The sequence below is a fragment of the Mytilus galloprovincialis genome, chromosome 10 (assembly GCF_965363235.1).
Source record: "Mytilus galloprovincialis chromosome 10, xbMytGall1.hap1.1, whole genome shotgun sequence".
Lineage (NCBI taxonomy): Eukaryota > Metazoa > Mollusca > Bivalvia > Mytilida > Mytilidae > Mytilus > Mytilus galloprovincialis.
Genome location: NC_134847.1, coordinates 85,176,997 through 85,198,192, shown reverse-complemented (window position 1 = coordinate 85,198,192; position 21,196 = coordinate 85,176,997). Strand labels below are relative to the sequence as shown.

General features: G+C 32.3%; 1 protein-coding gene across 9 annotated transcripts in view; it reads right to left on the bottom strand.

Moving 5' to 3' along the window:
* Positions 1-21,196, bottom strand: part of LOC143048668 (acetyl-CoA carboxylase-like) — an 81,634-nt gene that overhangs the window by 8,469 nt on the left and 51,969 nt on the right. For 7 of the 9 annotated variants that reach the window (XM_076222465.1, XM_076222468.1, XM_076222471.1 and 4 more), the window contains 18 exons: positions 21,077-21,097; positions 18,588-18,737; positions 18,182-18,299; positions 14,548-14,661; positions 14,026-14,082; positions 13,582-13,623; positions 12,815-12,952; positions 11,920-11,997; positions 11,484-11,573; positions 11,088-11,159; positions 6,834-6,925; positions 6,361-6,472; positions 6,051-6,206; positions 5,345-5,491; positions 4,635-4,766; positions 4,172-4,309; positions 1,301-1,421; positions 459-556 (listed from right to left, as the gene is read on the bottom strand). In XM_076222465.1, the coding sequence (XP_076078580.1) occupies positions 459-556; positions 1,301-1,421; positions 4,172-4,309; positions 4,635-4,766; positions 5,345-5,491; positions 6,051-6,206; positions 6,361-6,472; positions 6,834-6,925; positions 11,088-11,159; positions 11,484-11,573; positions 11,920-11,997; positions 12,815-12,952; positions 13,582-13,623; positions 14,026-14,082; positions 14,548-14,661; positions 18,182-18,299; positions 18,588-18,737; positions 21,077-21,097 (1,876 nt within the window). The remainder of the gene's footprint in view (positions 1-458; positions 557-1,300; positions 1,422-4,171; positions 4,310-4,634; positions 4,767-5,344; positions 5,492-6,050; positions 6,207-6,360; positions 6,473-6,833; positions 6,926-11,087; positions 11,160-11,483; positions 11,574-11,919; positions 11,998-12,814; positions 12,953-13,581; positions 13,624-14,025; positions 14,083-14,547; positions 14,662-18,181; positions 18,300-18,587; positions 18,738-21,076; positions 21,098-21,196) is intronic. The other 2 variants (XM_076222467.1, XM_076222469.1) reach the window with 1 other exon arrangement.

Here is a 21,196-nt window from a genome sequence, read left to right as displayed (position 1 = left end):
ATAGTGTAAAGGAGAGCTCAAGATACAATAATTTCACGAGAAACAGAAGGGAAATGAGAAAAAAAAGTGTTTAAAGTCAATCTATTCATTTGTGTCTCTCCTTCTCATCAATCTCAGTAAAATTTGTTGGTGGGTTTTCCACACTATAAAATCAAAATGAATGATGTGAGGGGATGTCACTCTGGTCAACCACATAGGGGATTGATGGCTTGAAGCCGTCTTTCCCCCCCCCCCCCCCCCAAAAAAAATATTTGAAAGCTGTGCATAAACGTAACCAAGCTCATACAAACTTTATCTTTAATTAAACTGAAGAATATTAAGTACAAGGCAGGAGTACTATGCTCTTTTCACCAGAAATCATTTCCAAATTTGGAAACAAGTGTGATTTATAATTCTAAAACAATATAGACAACTATGTCAAAATAAGAATAGCCTTTCTCTTATATCAATGATCTTACCAGATTTATGGTAACAATTTCATCATAAGCTTTAGACGTCTCTCCAGCTATCGTACCAGAACCTTTTAAATTCTCTACACCAAGTCCATCATCTCTTCCTGTTCAACATCAATGATAAACTCTTTACTTCTAGGTTATATATTCTAGGAATGCTATCAAGTTACATCCCTTTCGTAAATTTTACGGACACCATCACGAGTTAGTTGACCGTTATGGAATAACCGTTTCACAAATGATATCGGATATGTTCCTTATGTCGTAACTACAATCCCCTTCCCTTTCATGAATGTGACCTACCAAATTAGACTATTTACCAGATTTGTTATCACATAAGCAACACAACGGGTGCCACATGTGGAGCAGGATCTGCTTACCCTCCCGGAGCACCTGAGATCACCCCTAGTTTTTTGGTGGGGTTCATGTTGTTTATTCTTTAGTTTTTTTAGTTGTGTCGTGTGTGCTGTTGTTTGTTTGTCTTTTTCATTTTTAGCCATGGTGTTGTCAGTTTGTTTTAGATTTATGAGTTTGACTGTCCCTTTGGTATCTTTTGTCCCTCTTTTACATGTAACAGTTATTTAATACATTAGCAAATTGTTCAATAAATGACAAACTAGTGAAACCCATAAAACAAAACAAATCCAGTGAGATTGTCATAATAATTTAAGAGTTCCAGACAAAGATATCTTTCTTTTACATCATAAGTGCCTACTAAGACTATTTATAACCACTACAAAAGTGTCAAAGAAATTATAATCAAATAATATATTGAATAAGTTTAATGTATATGAATTACGAAAAAAACATCTTCAGGTTCAGGGCAATAATTATGTGTACTAACTTACCTATAATATCTGTAATTTTGTATCTAGATTCTCCTCCATCTTGTATTAATTCAGCTCTGACAGAGTTCATAGCACTCACTTTCTTAAAATCTTCTGGACTTAAGTACAAATATTTGAAACCCTGCAAAAAATAATGCTCTACTATATAATGAGTTAGAAGTCAAAATTAGACAGAAATATATGCACATAAATTTGTAAATTAGTGTTCCAGTTGAATATTACTACCAATTGAATGTGTCTGTATTAGACTAGTTTAGTATTATTTATTTCCATGCACCTATTTCTATGCAAGGTTTAAGAGATTTTTGACAATGACAGTCTTGGATATGAAAACAAGAGTGCACATGCTGAAATGTCTCGCCTTCTTTACTATCATGTTGATAGTTATAAATATAAAGCTTTATTACAACTGTCACACAAGAGTGCACACGCTGAAATGTCTCGCCTTCTATACTAATCATTGATATTATGTTGATAGTTCTAAGTATATAGCTAAGCTTTATTACAACTGTCACATAAACTTAACATTAACCAAGATAACTTAACAAAGACCAATGAACCTTGAAAATGAGGTCAAGGTCAGATGAACCATGCCAGGCAGACATGAACAGCTAACAATGCATCTATACAACATATATAGTTGACCCATTACTTATAGTTTAAGAAAAATAGACCAAAACACAAAAACTTAACACTGTGCAATGAACCGTGAAAATGAGGTCAAGGTCAAATAAAACCTGCGCAACTGACATAAAGATCATAAAATATTTCCATACACTAAATATAGTTGACCTATAGCATATAGTATTAGATAAAAAGACCAAAACTCAAAAACTTAACTTTGACCACTGAACCATGAAAATGAGATCAAGGTCACATGACATCTGCCCGCTAGACATGTACACCTTACAATCATTCCATACAACAAATATAGTAGACCTATTGCATAAAGTATGAGAAAAACAGACCAAAATACAAAAACTTAACTATAACCACTGAACCATGAAAATGAGGTCAAGGTCAGATGACACCTGCCAGTTAGACATGTACACCTTACAGTCCTTCCATACACCAAATATACTAGACCTATTGCTTATAGTATCTGAGATATGGACTTGACCACCAAAACTTAACCTTGTTCACTGATCCATGAAATGAGGTCGAGGTCAAGTGAAAACTGTCTGACGGGCATGAGGACCTTGCAAGGTACGCACATACTAAATATAGTTATCCTATTACTTACAGTAAGAAAGAATTTAACATTACAAAAAATCTGAACTTTTTTTTCAAGTGGTCACTGAACCATGAAAATGAGGTCAAGGACAATGGACATGTGACTGACGGAATTTTCGTAACATGAGGCATCTATATACAATATATGAAGCATCCATGTCTTCCATCTTCTAAAATATATAGCTTTTAAGAAGTGAGCTAACACCGCCGCCATAGCCGCCATAGCCGCCGCCGGATCACTATCCCTATGTCGAGCTTTCTGCAACAAAAGTTGCAGGCTCGACAAAAACTTAACACTGAGCAATGAACCATGAAAAAGAGGTCAAGATCAAATAAAACTTGCTGGACTGACATATAGATCATAAAATATTTCCATACACCAAATATAGTTGACCTACGGCATATAGTATTATATAAAAAGACCAAAACTCAAAAACATAACTTTGACCACTGAACCATGAAAATGAGGTCAAAGCCAGAAGACATCTGCCCACTAGACATATACACCTTACAATCATTCCTTACAACAAATATAGTAGACCTATTGCATGAAGTATTAGAAAAACAGACCAAAACACAAAAACTTAACTATAACCACTGAACCATGAAAATGAGGTCATGGTCAGATGACACCTGCCAGTTGGACATGTACACCTAACAGTCTTTCCATACACCGAATATACTATACCTATTGCTAATAGTATCTGAGATATGGACTTGACCACCAAAACTTAACCTTGTTCACTGATCCATGAAATGGGGTCGAGGTCAAGTGAAAACTGTCTGACTGGCATGAGGACCTTGCAAGGTATGCACATACCAAATATAGTTATCCTCTTACTTATAATAAGAGAGAATTAAACATTACAAAAAATCTGAACTTTTTTTTCAAGTGGTCACTGAACCATGAAAATGAGGTCAAGGAAATTGAACATGTGACTGACGGAAACTTTGTAACATGAGGCATCTATATACAAAGTATGACGCATCCAGGTCTTCCACCTTCTAAAATATTTAGCTTTTAAGAAGGTAGCTAACGCTGCCGCCCACGGAACACTATCCCTACATCAAGCTTTCTGAAAAGTTGCAGACTCGACAAAAAATGATATAGGTAAACTCATCATAGATACCAGGACTAAATTTAATATATACGCCAGACGCGCGTTTCGTCTACAAAAGACTCAGCAGTGACGATGTTCCAAAAAAGTTAAAAAGGCCAAATAAAGTACGAAGTTGAAGAGCATTGAGGACCAAAATTCCTAAAAGTTTTGCCAAATACGGCTAAGGTAATCTATGCCTGAGGTAGAAAAGCCTTAGTATTTCAAAAAATTCAATATTTCAATACCTCCTGTGATGGATATTTCTTTCTTTAAAATTATATTTCTAAAGTTTTATGGTACATGAAACATGATACATACAATATACTTTATTTTATTTATACATTATTCCATTAATAAAGCAAAAAAGACAAATGCTTAAATATTTATTTGCACTTCCTTATTAATGAAGGCATGAATTACAAAGGCCGTTTTTAAATCAAATTTTGACCTCCTTCTCCACATGTGCTGACCTATCAGGAAGAATATCATATTTCAAGGTCATTTAAAAGATGTGTAATCTTTGGATGACCTGACGTACCTTATCTGGGTCAGTGTTATCCTCCCATGCTACTTTAAATAAATGTTTAACCTCCTCTGCCAGACCTATCCTGGCTCCACTGTTAGCCGATATATAAATCCTGGGATACCCATGTCTTCTTGAATGCTCAGATGCTCTCTGTAAAACAAAAAGAACTATTCATAGACAACTTTCAAAATCAGGTTAGTTGAAGAATAGTATTTTTTTCAGCAACAAGTGGCTTTTTTTAGAACAAATGTTTAAATGTGTCTTGTTTCCATTACATTTTACTAATTTCATGCATTACAATACAAATGGTATAACATTGACAGTGGAATGGGATTACCACAAAGACAAGCTTCATTCAAAATCTGTTTTTCTTTTAGCCTGATGCTACTATATAGTAAAACAAGATTGAAACAAACTTGCAAAAAAATGAATCCAATGCTATCATTTATTGAATCAAGGAAGAAACATAATTTACCTTAAACAATACATCTTCTTGAGGTCCAAAAGATCCAATCTTATATGTGATATCATTACAAATAACAATAATCGTTCTACCATTGGGATATAATGGGGTCTTCAATGTTAACTGCCAGGCTACCATACCAACCTGTAACAAAGTTACAAAAAAATATCATTTATTGAGATTTCAATTTTAAGATTCTTTTGGGGGGTTCTTGCTTTATTCAACTTTATCAAAATCCTAAAAGAAATCAAACTGTTAGTTGTATGTAAATCTGTGAACCACTATATACATTTGAACTGAAGGTCAATAAATATTTATATTTGTACAGCCTTCTTTTTATAGAAATATAAAATGTTGCTCAAGATGACCTCGTTTTAATCGGAGAAAGACAGACTATAAGATGTATCCAAAGTTATTTAATATTTTTTAAATCCTTTGAAAACATGATCTTTCATGTAAGTTTTTGAGTTTATAAAAACAATCAGTACAGAATGACAGTTCTACTTGTTTTTAAACTCATATTGGTTTTCAAAAATATTGCGCATGTCTTAATTCTAAATTTAAAAAAAAGGTTTTAAAAGAAAGTTGAACATATTCTATGGAAAAGCTTATAGACAAATTTTCATTTATCTGATAGCAATTAACTTGTTTATGGGTCACTCATGTTTCTTATCAATTTGTGTACTAGTAATAAGGAAATAATCCTCTGGTATCTCACTTACCTCATTTTGACCTGGTAGCCTGTTTTGCATCAGTAGATTGCCTCTGTTATCTAGCACCAGTTCTGTACAGGAGTAAGGATCTTCTGGTATATCACTCTCCTTTAACTTATGTAGAACGATATATTCTTTCCACTGCTTCAGTAATGCCTGTTAAGAGAGTAGATTATTGTAAATGATAGAACTCTTTACTCAGTTAAGTGCTGAGAGAACATTTCTAAAAGTAAAGCAGAAATATTTATTGAGAATTCAAACTAATAGATAAACAAAGGATATGGGATATCCATCCTCAATACAAAATATGTATATGCACAACAAATTTCTTAATGATAAAGGGTTATTGCATGAATATTGGGGAATATTGTCCCGAGTAGAATTTTATATTGCACGAGCTTGCGAGTGCAATATATGTTCTACGAGGGACAATATTCCCCAATATTCATGCAATAACCCTTTTATTGTATAGTAATATGATATTTAAAAGTAAAATTGGTTTAAACTAAGTTTTTGTCGTTGATGACGTCATAAATTTTGATGATTTATTGCACTAGTGCAATATTAGAATTTATTGCACGCTAACTTTTGGTTACTTTCAGCGGGAAATATTATATTGCTATACAATAATAGGTTTTATCCATTAAAATGTTTGTCTTAAACATCCACTGGTTATTTTGAAATCAATATGAGAAAGTAAATGAATGATTCTTGCCTGTTTGAACATTTCTGGGAAATCATATACATATGTGGTCCCTGACTGCTGGGCCTGAAATCTCTTTAGTTGTAAATGGTCCTTTGTAACATATGGTGCACTGACTAACAGCCCATGTAGTGGGCCCTGCTTAGTCCCGTAGGCCTTGAACATAATCTGTAAACATAGAAGTAATATATACTTTATTTAACTATTTTATCCTTAAAAAAAGAAATCATTAATGTGTAAACTCATTTTGTCCATTTGAAAAGATAAGTTGTAACAAAATAAACTGATTTCTATGACTTGACTGATAATAGCTGGTACCTACCTGACCTGTCCTAGAATCTGTTTCTTCTCTGTATAGACTGATGTCTAAGTAGTATCCACTTTCATTTGTAAGGAACAATCTGATTGGTAGTCTAGGTGCTCCAGGTGAAAGTCTATAACAAATGTAACAGTACTGTATGTTCTCTTAGAGGTAACTTCATCAACATGATCATTATATTCTTGCTATGAAAGCTTGAAACACTTAATTTTAATAATGTGAAAACAGAATGATTTAACATAGAGTTTATATTGGTTAAATAACAGATAATTGACTGTTTGAACATCTTTCTTGTTTATTCTTGAAGCCAATACTTTATTTCATAAGATACCTAATTATATATTTAAGTTTTGTGTGATACAATACCTGATATCAAATGTATGGTAACTGTAATATTAAGTCAATAAGATACCATTTTAACTTTAATATAATAAGTTACTTGATGGTTACTTTAAGTTCAAAGTTAAACAGTATACCTGATGACAAATTTAAGTTCAGCATGTAAAACTCTCATCTTCCACAGCCTGGTACCATACCTCATTACCATACTTCTTACTGTCTCCTCTAACTGTGAAGGAGAAATAAATCATATATCATAAAGTCAGATCTATGTTGACATGTTTTTTTTTCAGTAGTATTATTTATCTTGTTTTATTCATTTTTTTAAGGCTATTATCAAACTCCTTAATGAGTTAACCAAATAACAAGCCACTCGTGGGCAAATAAAAACATCATTTCAAATCCCCCTTTAATTTTCCAAGTCTATAGGCATCTTTTTTAAAGTACTAGTGTCTTTGAATCAAAGCCCTGTAAGCACTGTAGGCAGTTAACCAAAAACCAAGGCAAACATAATTATGAAAACTGGCAATGTTGCTTCAATTTTTTTTTAAAGATTTAAAAGAACAAACATTCATATATAATTGTACATTTATGTTCATTCCATGAATTAATCATTAAGGCAAATAATTCATATTTTATCAAGGTTTTCAAAAGCAACGTATATATCAAGTATATTTGTTTTCGTGGTAATGAGTCTTGAGTCAGCAGTGGTACAAATTCAAAATGATTGCAGTTCTTCAAGTTGATCGTAATTGTTCGTATTAGTTGACTGTTAGTAGTTCAAGTTGACTTTAGTACGAGCTTGTAAAAGTATGAATGGACTTGCTTCCCTGGAAAGAAAACTGAGTTTGTGTTCTACAGTACAAAAGTTATGAGACACAAATCAGACAAATGTTTACTACTACAGGGATCAATGGTCAGGTCTGACTGACCTGTCCATAGTAAATGAAAATGACTCCCACCTTCACCCCAAGTCCATGATGTCTAAGTTTGGAATAAAATGACAGGTGTTAGGTCTAGCAAAGTGATATGCATATGTGACGCCTGTGAAATTGACCTTGTATGTCATTCAATCTTTTTGAAATGACAAACAGGAATGAATATGGTTTAAGAGTTGGTATCTCAATCTTTTACAAGTTCTCAAAACACACACAAGAGGGTGTGGGGTGACCCTAGGGACTACCCCTATTTTTCATTTGATTTTTTATATCGTCCCATACATGAATATATATGGTTTAGGGGTGGGGATCTCGACCTTTATCAAGTTTTCAAACAGGAGGGGATTGGGGACCCAAGTGACTTCCCCTATATTTCATTTGATTTGTTATATTGTCCAATACATGAATATATATGGTTGAGGGGTGGGGATCTCATCTGTTTCCAAGTTATCAAACAGGATTGGGTAGGGTGACCCTTAGGACTCATTCTATATTTCATTTGATTAGTTCTTTTGTCCCATACATGAAAATATATGGTTTAATTTAAAGGTGGGGATCTCATCTCAAACAACAGAAAAGGGTGGGGTGACCGCAGGGACTCCCCCTATAACTTATTTGATTTGTTATTTAGTCCCATACATGAGTATATATGGTTAAGTGCAGTGACCCTAGGGACTCCCCCTACAATTCATTTGTTTTGTTATATTGTCCAATACATGAATATATATGGTTTATGGGTGGGGATCTCAAAGAGTTTTCAAATTCTCAAACAGGAAGGGGTAGAGTGGCCCCACGAACTCCACCTATATTTCATATAATTTGTTATATTGTCCCATACATAAATATATATGGTTTAGGGGTGGAGATCTTGACTGTTTCCATGTTCTCAAACAGGAGAGGTGGGATGACCCACAGGGACTCCCCCTATATTTCATTTGATTTATTATATTGTCCCATACATGAATATGTATGGTTTAAGGATGGGGATCTCAACTGTTTCAAAGTTCCCAAACAGGAGGGGTGGGGTGACCCCAGGGACTCCCACTGTATTTCATTTGATTGGTTATATTGTGCCATACATGAATAAATATGGTTGAGGGGTGGGGATCTCGACTGTTTCCAAGTTCTGAAGCAGGAGGTGGTGGGTGACCCTAGAGACTTCACCTATATTTCATTTGATTAGTTATATAGTCCCATACATGAATGTATATGGTTGAAAGGTGGGGATCTCATCCGTTTCAAAGTTATCAAACAAAAGGGGGTAGAGTGTCCCAAAGGACTCAACATACATATCATCTGATTTGCTTACATTCAGGTATCATATAATCTAGTTGCATTATATGTGTAACATAAGAAACTTCCAGCTATTTTAACTGACCCATCAAAATAAAAATACCCATTGAAATTGCAGTAATATGTTTACACTTTAAAAGCATCTAACTTGCTTAACCAACATTTATTTCTGATAAAGAAAATTTATACTGTCACCAGGATCATATATATTGTTAGATATACTGTTTCCAGCTGTCACAAAGACTCACATTGTATTGGATTTTGACATTAAAATTTGTCAAAAAATAATTTTGAGTTTCAGTCAGGGGTCGAATTTAAGCTTTTTTGTGTACAAGCCAGCCGGACCAGTGGACTGAAAACTCTACTGGTCCGGCTCCAAATCGACTGGTCCTGCAAAAATGACATTAATTTGACCAACACTAATATAAATGACAGATGTTTAATTTTATTTTGATGCTTTTGTTTACATAAGTTAGACAGTAACAAAGGAATTTCCACATTTTGTATTGTTGTGAAGGACGCTCACCCGAGATATTAATTAACTTGATCAATTGCAATACCCCCCAGTACCGTGTAATTGATTTCACAGGTAAATTGTTTTGTAAACAAACGGAGATTGCGATGCAATCAGTGATTTTTATCGACAAATTTCTACTGGTCCGCCGGACCACCTGCTGACAAAATCTACTGGTCCGACGCAAATTTTACTAGTCCCAGACTACCGGACTAGCGCTAATTTCGACCCCTGGTTTCAGTACAAAATATTTTCTGTTTTTTTCATTCTTTTACATATATCTTTTGGTTTTCAATTCTAGTATTTATATTTATTTACCATGCAAAGATGTATTTTGTCATCTGTCTGATTTTTTTTAAAAATTGATTGCCAAAACCCGGAATTACCCATATCCGCTTCCGGAATCTGATCAGATATTGTAATTTTCTTCTCATGTCAGCCATTTTGTTTTCAATGTTGTTGTTGTCAGATACGATTTTACTCGAATTTACACATCATTTGTCGAAGATTTTCTGTATAAAGCTAGCGGTTGAACAAAATGAACATCGCTGTCATGAATAATAATGCTAAAAACAAGTTTTGAGATCGTTTATTAGGAGACTTTGGTAAAAAGGTTTGCAAAGTTATTTTTTTATTTCCTCTCAAGTCAGGATTGTCGAGCGTAGCTAGTAACCAAGAAACGAAAGTCTGACTGCAAAAGTGGAAGGTCACAGACCTAGGACAACCGCTAATTTGAACCCCTGCCTCAAAATTGAAAAGATACAAAAATTTCGTCTTATAATTTAAAATTGCCGCCATCAGCATGAACAGTGGAACTTATTTTAAGACTTCTGATGTAGTAGACTACGTATTGACGACAAACAATATTCCTACGACTTTTGCCATTTGGGAAATCTAAACTACTTGTCTTAAGAGATTTTCGGTGATTAAACATTTCATACATTTGTTCTTTGACAGCTTAGCCAAAATCTCAGGGGATAATAAACTACATAAAAATTCCTCATGTGCCCTACTTCCTATGTGCAACTTCAAAACTTTTGGATAATTCGACAATCATTTAAGGTTTTTCTTGTCAAATTTTTTGTAATCAAGAATTAAAAGTATGAAAAAACTGTCCAATTAGTTATAAATAACTTAACATACAGCTAGATAATAACAATGGCACATATTTCAGCATTTATTGGGTAGAACACAAATCTAGGGTGCTCCCATAAGGCAGCTTAACTGCCTAAAAATGAAGCAATATTTCTAAATTCTGAAACTTCAACACAAACAATATTCTTCTTGATGATGTAAAACATGTAAAACAAGCAAAAAGCTTTTTTTTTCCTGAAGAGTCATATTAAATAAACTCATCATAGATACCAGGATTGAAATTTTATATTTACGCCAGACACAAGTTTCGTTTACAAAAGACTCATCAGTGACACTCGAATAAAAAAATATTTAAAAGGCAAAAAAAAATATGAAGTTGAAGAGCATTGAGGACCAAACATAAATTATCAATCTTCTTTTATTTATTGTTCTAAGTCAAAATATGTGATTTAAGCAAAACATTCTGACATCCAATGGGTTCTCTCCACTTGATTCACAGTGGTATCTAATGACTTCTTATTCCTATCAAAGATATATCTAGACAATATTACCTTTCCTGGCTCTGTAAGTGTCAATGTTGGAGCAAAGTTCAAAAACACATGATTACAATCTGTCTTCCTTGACTGAAAAAAAAAAAATTATTTGATGTCAACGGCTAGACAATTTTATATGTACACTTTATTTTTGTGAAAAAACTGTAAAAAATCCCCAAAACTAATAAAATATGTTACTATATAACAAAAGTTTAAAAAGAATGATTTTCTAACCTACTGGGTTCCAAATAATTTGCCAACCATCCAATTTTGATGTCTACAAAATTTTGAATTCACTAAATATCAACTTATGACAGCCTCCCAGTTTGAAACAGTTTAAGGTTTACAATAAAACTTATGCAAATACAGTATTTTTAATTAAACTACAAAGACATATTTGGGATCTATACTCACAGCAGGATGAGAGAATGCCACTTCCAGTGAATCCATGGCCTCTAACAAAGTTCTCTCAGCTTCATTCTGTAAAAACTCAAAGGAAGCTTCCTGTAATATTATATGATTATCATTAGTTACATTTGTCAAAAACAGGAATATGTGTACATTAGTCACCATGTCATCCCCATACTATCACAATTCCATGGTCAGAGAACTCCACAATCTGGTTCAAAGTCCTAAATAAGCATATATTTTTAGAAAGTTAACTTAATAATGAACAAAAGTATTTTTGTGCAAATTGATGTGACAACTTAAACCAAAATTGTGAGCTACCATGGGAAGAAAAGATGCACATGCTGGTTAATATGATGGCCCTACCTACCATAGGCAGGCATACAAAAATGCATTTTTTTATGACAATAAAATATAAAATTAATTTCAGGAAAGAAATTACCTTAGTAACAAGATCAGAATGACGTATAATAGCTCTAACAAAAAATCTGTAGTCTGTGACCTCCTGACCTTTGGCAACCTAAAAAGATTTGGAAATGTGTATTGTACAAGTTAAACAATAATTCATCTGAAATTAAAAACCCAACAAATATCAATAGAATATTTAATATCCATATTTTTTCCGACTGTGTTCAGATACATTTTCTCTATACTGAAAAATACACATTACTTTTTCCTATATTACTGTTCTATCATTTATATGACTTTTCACTACTAAACTAGTATAATAATCGAAACACGGTTTTATGACCTTTTGTTCTAATTCTACATAGGCTTGATAAACAGAGTGTGGGTCTTTTTTTCTCAGATTATATTCCTTTTTTGAAATACGACCCTTATGTTTATTTTTAACGTTGCTCTATTTTTTGGGCAATTATCATGAAACAAGAAAGATTTACACTATCTCAAAGATTATTTTGTCAGTTCACCAGTTAAGATACTAAATGTTGCAAACAAATTTTCTAAAATGCACTGTAGAAAAATTATTCAACAACTGCACATGCTAAAATACAACAATATTCCACTCGCTCAATAGTTAAGATTAAATTAAATCCTTGGCAATGCTAATTTTCTTTTTAAAGTGAAAATCCAACATGAATTTTACAAAAATATTGTATATTTCAAGATGCAGTGGTCTAAAATTTACAAATATAATAATAATCTCTATACATTAAACCTAGTTCTAGCTACTTCCTCAACGTAAAGACAAACATCACTTGTCATATATCACTCATCATACTTTAAAGGTATGAAAGTTAATAAAAGTAACCTGATTTTTGTCAAAATAAGACAGCTTCTTTTATGTCTTTATAAAAGTCAACCTTCAAATACCATACCTTAGCTTTACCAAGATATAAATGCATCTTGTGATTTGAAACAGGAATAGCCTCTAAATCAAAGTTTCTCATTCTGTTAATCTCTAACTGAAAAGCTAAAGCTGGTTCTAAGTGACGGTAAATTGAGTCTTCTGAGAACTGAAATAAACAAGAATGTGTCCATAGTACACAGATGCCCCACTCGCACTACCATTTTGAATGTTCAGTGGACCGTGAAATTGGGGTCAATACTTTAATTGGGCATTAAAATTAGAAAGATCATATCATGGGAAACATGTGTACTAAGTTTCAAGTTGATTGGACTTCAACTTCATCAAAAACTACCTTGACCAAAAACTTTAACCTGAAGCGGGATGAACGGACGCACGGACGAACGAACAAACGAACGGAGGCACAGACCAGAAAACATAATGTCCCTCTACTATCGTAGATCGGGCATAAAAATATATATAATGAATTACTCTTAAATTCAAATCTTTTGCTGTAAGTCAAGCACATTTGCTTAACATGATTTATCAGTAAGAAATGTGAACTAAAACTTGAAGTAAAATAATGAACACAATGCTTTAAAAATGGCTTAAATAGTTTATAAAACTTATTTCTGAATCAATTGTAAATTAAATTTTTACTAGTTTTCAGGGAACCATGAATATCTTAAACAGAGGCTTGCAACAATTCGTAATGTTCAAATATTCACCTCTAAAAGATAATACAAATACCTATGAAGTTAACATGACATAAAATTTCTGAAGCATTCGTATACTTACATTGAATTTGGCTCTATATGTGAAATATTTTGGAAATTTTTTCTGAAAGTAAAAAAATTTGAAAAATCTCCAAATAATATATTATACAAGAAGTTACAACATAATCCTTTAAAAAAGAAATCGTTTATTGTTTTTTCTTTTTCTTTATTCTGTTGTACTTATGTGATTACAAAAAGTTGTTAAAATATCATGCATAGTGTACCCTAAGCATTTACATTCCTAATGAACATAAAGCACATGAAATGGCAACTAAGAATTACTAACACAGAACAACTCAATACATATAATACCTAGCTCTTTCACAAATTATGATGATTTAGTTTATAAACGGAAAGATAAGATGAATAAAACATGTCATGTTCAAGGGTTAAAAAAAATTTGAGTGCAAACCCACCCATCCTACTTGTGCCAATGCAGTATAACAAAATGTGATATTTCCTTTACCTTAGATGCTATAAAGAATGTAATTCTTCTAATGCCTCTCTCATTCATCATTTCTCTCTGAAAATACAAAAATATATTCCAAAATATTCATATTATTTTAAAATATCTACACCAATAGCATAACTAAATCTACTAAAAGGTTTGTTGATATTAACATTCATAGATATAAGAACATGTGGTATGAGTGCCAATGTGACAACTCTCCATCCAAGTCACAATTTGTAAAAGTAAACAATTATAGGTCAAAGAATGGTCTTCAAGACAGATCCATATATTTGTTTGAATCTATTTTGTGATGGACACATTAACCCTTCTTAGGAATTGGTATGTCAACTTCTAGTAATACCCTGTGCTCTACATTTTTATGCCTTACTTTGTTATTAGTGAATTTCAGTTCACCACAACAGGTATTTGCCTTATAATTTATAACAGTTATCATTTACAAAAATTACATCTTAATATAATATTTTTCCAAAAAATGTGAAATTTGCCATAAAATATCCAATCTGTGATTGATATTACCTTTGATTTACAGAAGTTCTCAAACATGGTAGACAGAACATTATCTTCATACACCTCTGATGATCTGATAGCCACATTTATGATATGTATGGGTTCATCCACATCTGACAGACTCTGTAAATATGTAAAATATAACATTGTCTTATATTTATTACACATTGTATTTCATGAGCAGTGTTATACAATAAATTAATATTAACCATACATTGCCCGACTATAAAATGTATTTGTATTTGACTTAAAACAAGGTACAAATGTGAGTCTAACTGATTATTTCTTTCCTGTTTCATGTTAATAACAAACCAAAGTGATACCAACAGCATGATTTTTAATACATTAAAACTGAAATGCTAAAAAAATTTGTGATGAAAATCTAGAATTTTGACATGAAGTGAAAGAAGTGAAAATTCTGTGAAAATGTTTTCACATGTATGATGAATGTCATTAGCACTGGGGTAAAGCTGATGACCGTAACTGCATTCACGGTCATCCCAAGATGTCGGATGAAAAATTAGGTCAGTTTCTGTATTGTCTGTTAAAGTGTTTCTATATCATTTTCTTTACAAATCATACATTGAAACGATGTAAATTTATAAAAGAATCACTCGGAAATCACTAATTACTTCCGAGAAATGTGCATGAAACGGGAAATTCGATTTGAAAAAATCGCCAAGATGACCGTAAATCACAATCGAGATGACCGTAACAGAATCAGAGATTCATAACAAGGCTGACCGTAACTGCTTTTAAGATGACCGTAATTTGTAAATGATGACCGTAACTTTTAAAGGATGACCCTCAATTCTAAGAAATATCCGTATTTATATAACTATCTTTTTATATCAAATGATTAATCGTGTTGGTATACACATATTAATATGAGAGTTTTATCCTATCTAAGGTAGAAGAAAATAAGACGTGCTTCAAATGCAAAGATTACCATATGTATCTTTTTTACAGTAGAGGGTTTGATTTTTAAAATGAATTTTACAAAAGACATGCAAATGAACAGGAAGGGAAAAAATGCTACAAAAGCGCGATAAAATGACACCTTACAAGCATAATGAAAAAAATGCGGTGCACAGCCTTCAACTGCTCGACAAAAGATTTTTTGTTTGTTTCTGGGATTCCTTTAAAAGACATATAATAAATACACATTTTTAAAAATGCCAAAAATTTGCATGTACACCCATTGATATTATATCGTCTTTCATTTTGTCATGCAAATAAAATAACAAACATTTTGAAAATATCATTCGAATAAACTAGTGAAGGTGAGCTCCAGCAAAGTAGATCCTTAAAATAGTATTGTACGAAAAGCGAATCACAAGGCGGAACGTTGTCAATTTGTATATGTACAGAAATGTTATTCATACAGTCAGGATTCTACTTCTTCAAAATTATCTCCCCATTACGCCAGTTCATGCTCACAATCGTAGAAATGGAAGCCATTGTAGGGATGACGCTCTGCCAATTTTGCTCTTGAAAACTGATAAATTTATCCACATAGCACCATTACGATCGATCGTTATATGTCAGTTATATTTTAAAAGACAAATGTATCTACTAGCTAATGAGCATTAGTTAATGATCTTGTCTGCATTGATTCAACTTAAAAATATTGTCTGTTCGGATGTCAGATGGAATTTTTGAAAATTCTTAAGCATTTAAACAAATTCTAATTAAATATTTCGTGGAAGGGCAGACTAAACATTTTCAGTAGTTGAAGATTATAAACCCTAGTTATCACACACAAGAAAATCATATTTTTTCGAAGATATCCATTTTCATCAGCCAAATTAAAAGACTGTCGTCAAGTACTTTTAGAAAAAATAGCTATTCGAACACACCTACTCTGTTTTTGTGATTCTTTAGATAGGTATCTCACTTGACCCATATATTTCATCTTTTCGTGCTGTCATTTTTTTACGTTGTAAAGTCAACCTGTAGCTTTGATATATAATAATGATAGAATCTGAAGCGAGATGCTATATAAAATACTCTTGCTTTGTACGTTTTAAAGACAAAATATACACCCCAAACATTGCCTAACATAAAAAGGTGCACTCGATTTTTCTCGTTTCGATACAATCGTTACCTGTTTTGGGGAATTTTTTCTTGATTCACATAATGGAAGGACAGACACGAAAATTTCTGAACTAAAAGATTGATATGTTCTCCGTCCGTGATAAAAAAAATCGGAGGTTATGCATTTTCTACATCCAACTTATAGATACTATATATAAAAAAGAAGATGTGGTATTATTGCCAATGAGACAACTATCCAGAAAAGACCAAAATGACACAAACATTAACAACTATAGGTAACCGTAAGGCCTTCAACAATGAGCAAAGCCCATACTGCATAGTCAGCTATAAAAGGCCCCGATAAGAACCATGTCGTCGACTTGATATCTTATTGTTTTGCATTACTATGTAATAGATACATTGAAAACTTATGCAAATGGTGTTTTTAAAATAAGAAAATTGTCGTTTTATTTTTTTCTATTAACTTTTTAAAATTTTGTTACTATATCAAACATTACAGTTAACATTTATCGCTTTCTCGATAAACACAGAGCTTCGATTCTCTTGTTCTATTTTTTCAAAAGTGTTTCCGCCTGCATATATCAAGACAAATTAAGATTTTAATCTGCTTCCTCTGGAACCATACACATGGGCTCGATTACCAAATATTCGTATGTATTATTAATGTTTTTAATGCTCCATTTATTGGCATTATGTTTTTCTGGTCTGTGCGTACGTTCGTCCGTTCGTCCTTTTTGTTTGTCCGTTTGTCCAGCTTCAAGTTAAATAAAATTGAAACTTAGTACACATTTTCCCCTATGGTATGATCTTTTTAATTCTAATGCCAAATTACAGTTTTATCCCATTTTCATAGTCCACTAAACATAGAAAATGATAGTGTAGATGAGGCATCCGTGTACTAGGGACACATTCATGTTTCTTCAAATTTTCGTCGTATCGCTGTCAATTTGTGTTAAAATTTTAACGTCGATATCAATAAATATTTCATTGTTTACGAGAAAAATGCAATTTACGGTCATCCTTTGCAAGTTACGGTCATCTTTTTACCAATCACGGTCATCCTTGTTTTATGTTACGGTCATCTTGAAAATATTTTGATTATGATTTACGGTCATCTTAACGATTTTTTCAAATCGAATTTCCCGTTTCATGCACATTTCTCGGAAGTAATTAGTGATTTTCGAGTGATTCTTTTATAAATTTACATCGCTTCAATGTATGATTTGTAAAGAAAATGATATAGAAACACTTTAACAGACAATACAGAAACTGACCTAATTTTTCATCCGACATCTTGGGATGACCGTGAATGCAGTTACGGTCATCAGCTTTACCCCAGTGATTAGGCCTAAACACTTTATACAAAAACATAGTGTTCACTTTACAAACAAGGCTTATAAGTTCAATTATTGTAGATCAAAAATGTGTATACAGTAAATACAATAATTATCATCTCATTAAACACATTATTAGATACAATTATAAATATAGACCAACATCAGCAATAATTGGATTAAAACAAGATAACATAAAAGAGAAGTATTTCATTGAGAAAAAATTTCTCATATCACTGGAGACTACCTACATGTATTGAAATTGTATCTTCTCCTTTTGTTGGAGGAGATCCTATATCTGTGAACAAGTTAGGACTGTCTGACGGGCTACCATCCATGGAAAATCTCTCCATGATCTTGTCAAATTTACTGGAAAAAAAGTTTAAGATTCATTAAAATATCATTCATGTTTTTTTAATAAGTTATACATTAAGGAATTATTGAATTTTAGCCATATTTGCATAGTTTTTCAAACAAATCAGTGCACAATGATAATCGTATGAAATATCTATAGAAAATAATTTCCTGCCAAACTGTCAATGGATTATATCTCAATATAGGCACATGGACCCTTCATTTTTTTCACCTTTTTTAGTTCCTTTATATATTGTTGGCATGAAATAATGGAATAACGGTTGATGAAACAAGCCATCATACTTATCAAAAGCCTCTAGAGAGTTAAATGATGCCATGATTCCTGTCCTCTGACATACTGGTGTATCATGTAACTGGTCAATGTGGGCGGCTGTAGGGTCATCCTTTATCTCAGTCATCTTATCTGAACTATCAAACCTCATCACCATCATCCTGAAACATTACAACACTAACAATGACAAAGAATTCTACATCTTTTCTTGATTAAAGTAATTAATAAGGATAAAATATAACATCAATAAAATCCAGAAGAAATTCTTATGTCAATATTGTCAACATTTTCGGTAAAAGAAACATTCAAATACAAACAAGGAATTATTTGAAACTGGAATAATTTAGAATTCTGAAAAATGAATAAGAAATGTATATGAAAACTTACCCAATTTAACAGGTTAGTGGTGCATGCATGGTAAATGTTTTATTTACTTTAACTGATATTTTAGTATGAACTCAGAAACACCTCTAAGCCATGAACACATGTCTAACCCTATCTAGTTTGGAAAGTTTTCACCAAATATTTATAAAATTTTTCTGAATATCAAAATATCTCCAGATTCAAATAATTCCTTGTTAACATAAAGATCACTAATTGCTTGATATAAATTTTTTCAATCAAAAATATAGACAGTTCATCGGTAACGAAAAAAGCAGTAGAAGGAAGGGATGGTAAATTCTTTTTATTTTGTTATAATTAAAATAAGCCAACCCTTTTTTGCATTTAAAAAAGGTCTTTAGCAAAGCAAAGATTGGCACTCTTTAAAAATGACCAAGTATGGTCCAAAATGCACCTTTTTTATATTATAAAGGACAATTTTAGGCCAATTCTATTATTCCTCATTGCAGGTAAAACTTCTTACTTAAACCATCACAAGATAAGAAAGAAAACCTAGCTAAACCTGAGCTTACACTTTGATGAGCAACTTAATACAAATATATTACATTCTTTAAAATGCTTTCCTATAATCATGATAATGTCTTTAATTCAGTAGAATGTTTAAATTATCCAAATTAAAAATTAAGGAACAGTTTCATAATACTACATAAATGCTTAAAGGACATAATGTATAAGGACATCATTTGTAAATATAGCTCAACAGGTCATTAAAGATTGCATATTTTGGCGTTATTATTGATTCACTTATAGGGTCTTTGCATCAGAACTAAACACATTTATTTAAAAATCAGTTGTTGGCATGACACGGGTTATATTCTTCTAATATATGGTATGATGGTATGATACTAAACCCCTAACGGGAAGGATTGTGCCTGATATTCATATGATGAAGACATAATCTTTCAATCAGTTTAATCGAAGTCTGGAGCTGGCATGTGACTTAACTGCTAGTAGTCTGTTGTTATTTATGTATTATTGTCATTTTGTTTATTTTCTTTGGTTACATCTTCTGACATCAGAACAGGATTTCTCTTGAACTGAATTTTAATGTGCCTATTGTTATGCGTTTACTTTTCTCCATTGGCTAGAGGTATAGGGGGAGGGTTGAGATCTCATAAACATGTTTAACCCTGTCGCATTTTTGCACCTGTCCCAAGTCAGGAGCCTCTGGCCTTTGATAGTCTTGTATTATTTTTAATTTTAGTTTCTTGTGTACAATTTGGAGTTTAATATGGCATTCATTATCACTGAACTAGTACATATATTTGTTTAGAGGCCAGTTGAAGGACGCCTCTGGGTGCAGGAATTTCTCGCTACATTGAAGACCTGTTGGTGACCTTCTGCTGTTGTCTGTTCCATGCATGGTCAGGTTGTTGTCTCTTTGACACATTCCCCATTTCCATTCTCAATTTTATTAAAAACTTCATGGTGTACACAAAAAAAGACCATTTAAATCTGTGTATTGGTAACTTATGTAAACTTCCATAAGTACATACTCTCTCCTCTAAACAATGTTCGCTCGTGTTTTTGCAATAAGTCAACACCTTCAGTATATCCTTAATGTATTACTATACAACTTACAGTCCATCTTATAAGTTTTAACATAATATAACAATTAAGCAGGGGAAAATAATGAAAAGAAGTTGTTAATATTAAGAGGAAGTTTATTTTTCACAATTAAGTAAAACATGTAAAGTGATTCCAATCACCAACAAAATACTAAAAGAATAGTGTTAGTTTAAATGCATGTTTCAAGAAAAGAATGAATAGCAGACTATTTCTCTCAGTCCTGCCTATGTATAATTTATGATATTTATAAAATGATCAGAACAAGTTACTTATTTTTTCTTTTGACATATGAAATATATAAGATTTCTACATAAGATATACCAGAAACTATAAGTTGGTGTTAAAGATGCTAATCTCAAAATCACTCATATAAAAAAGCTAATAAGAATCAATCTTCTAGATAACAGCTGCAAATAATTAGCTGATGCAGATAATGAACTGTTGATATTCATCTCAATAACAGCAACAAACAACTTAGCAGTGCATATGAGAATAAAGTGTTGATATTCCTCCACAATGTTCTCCTTACCTTGATAATGCAGCCATATCTCTATTAAAAGTAGCATGCCATTAAAATATATACCAATAAGATTTACTTAAAATATTTATGTATATATGGTTACCATCAAAACATCAACTTTGGTTACAC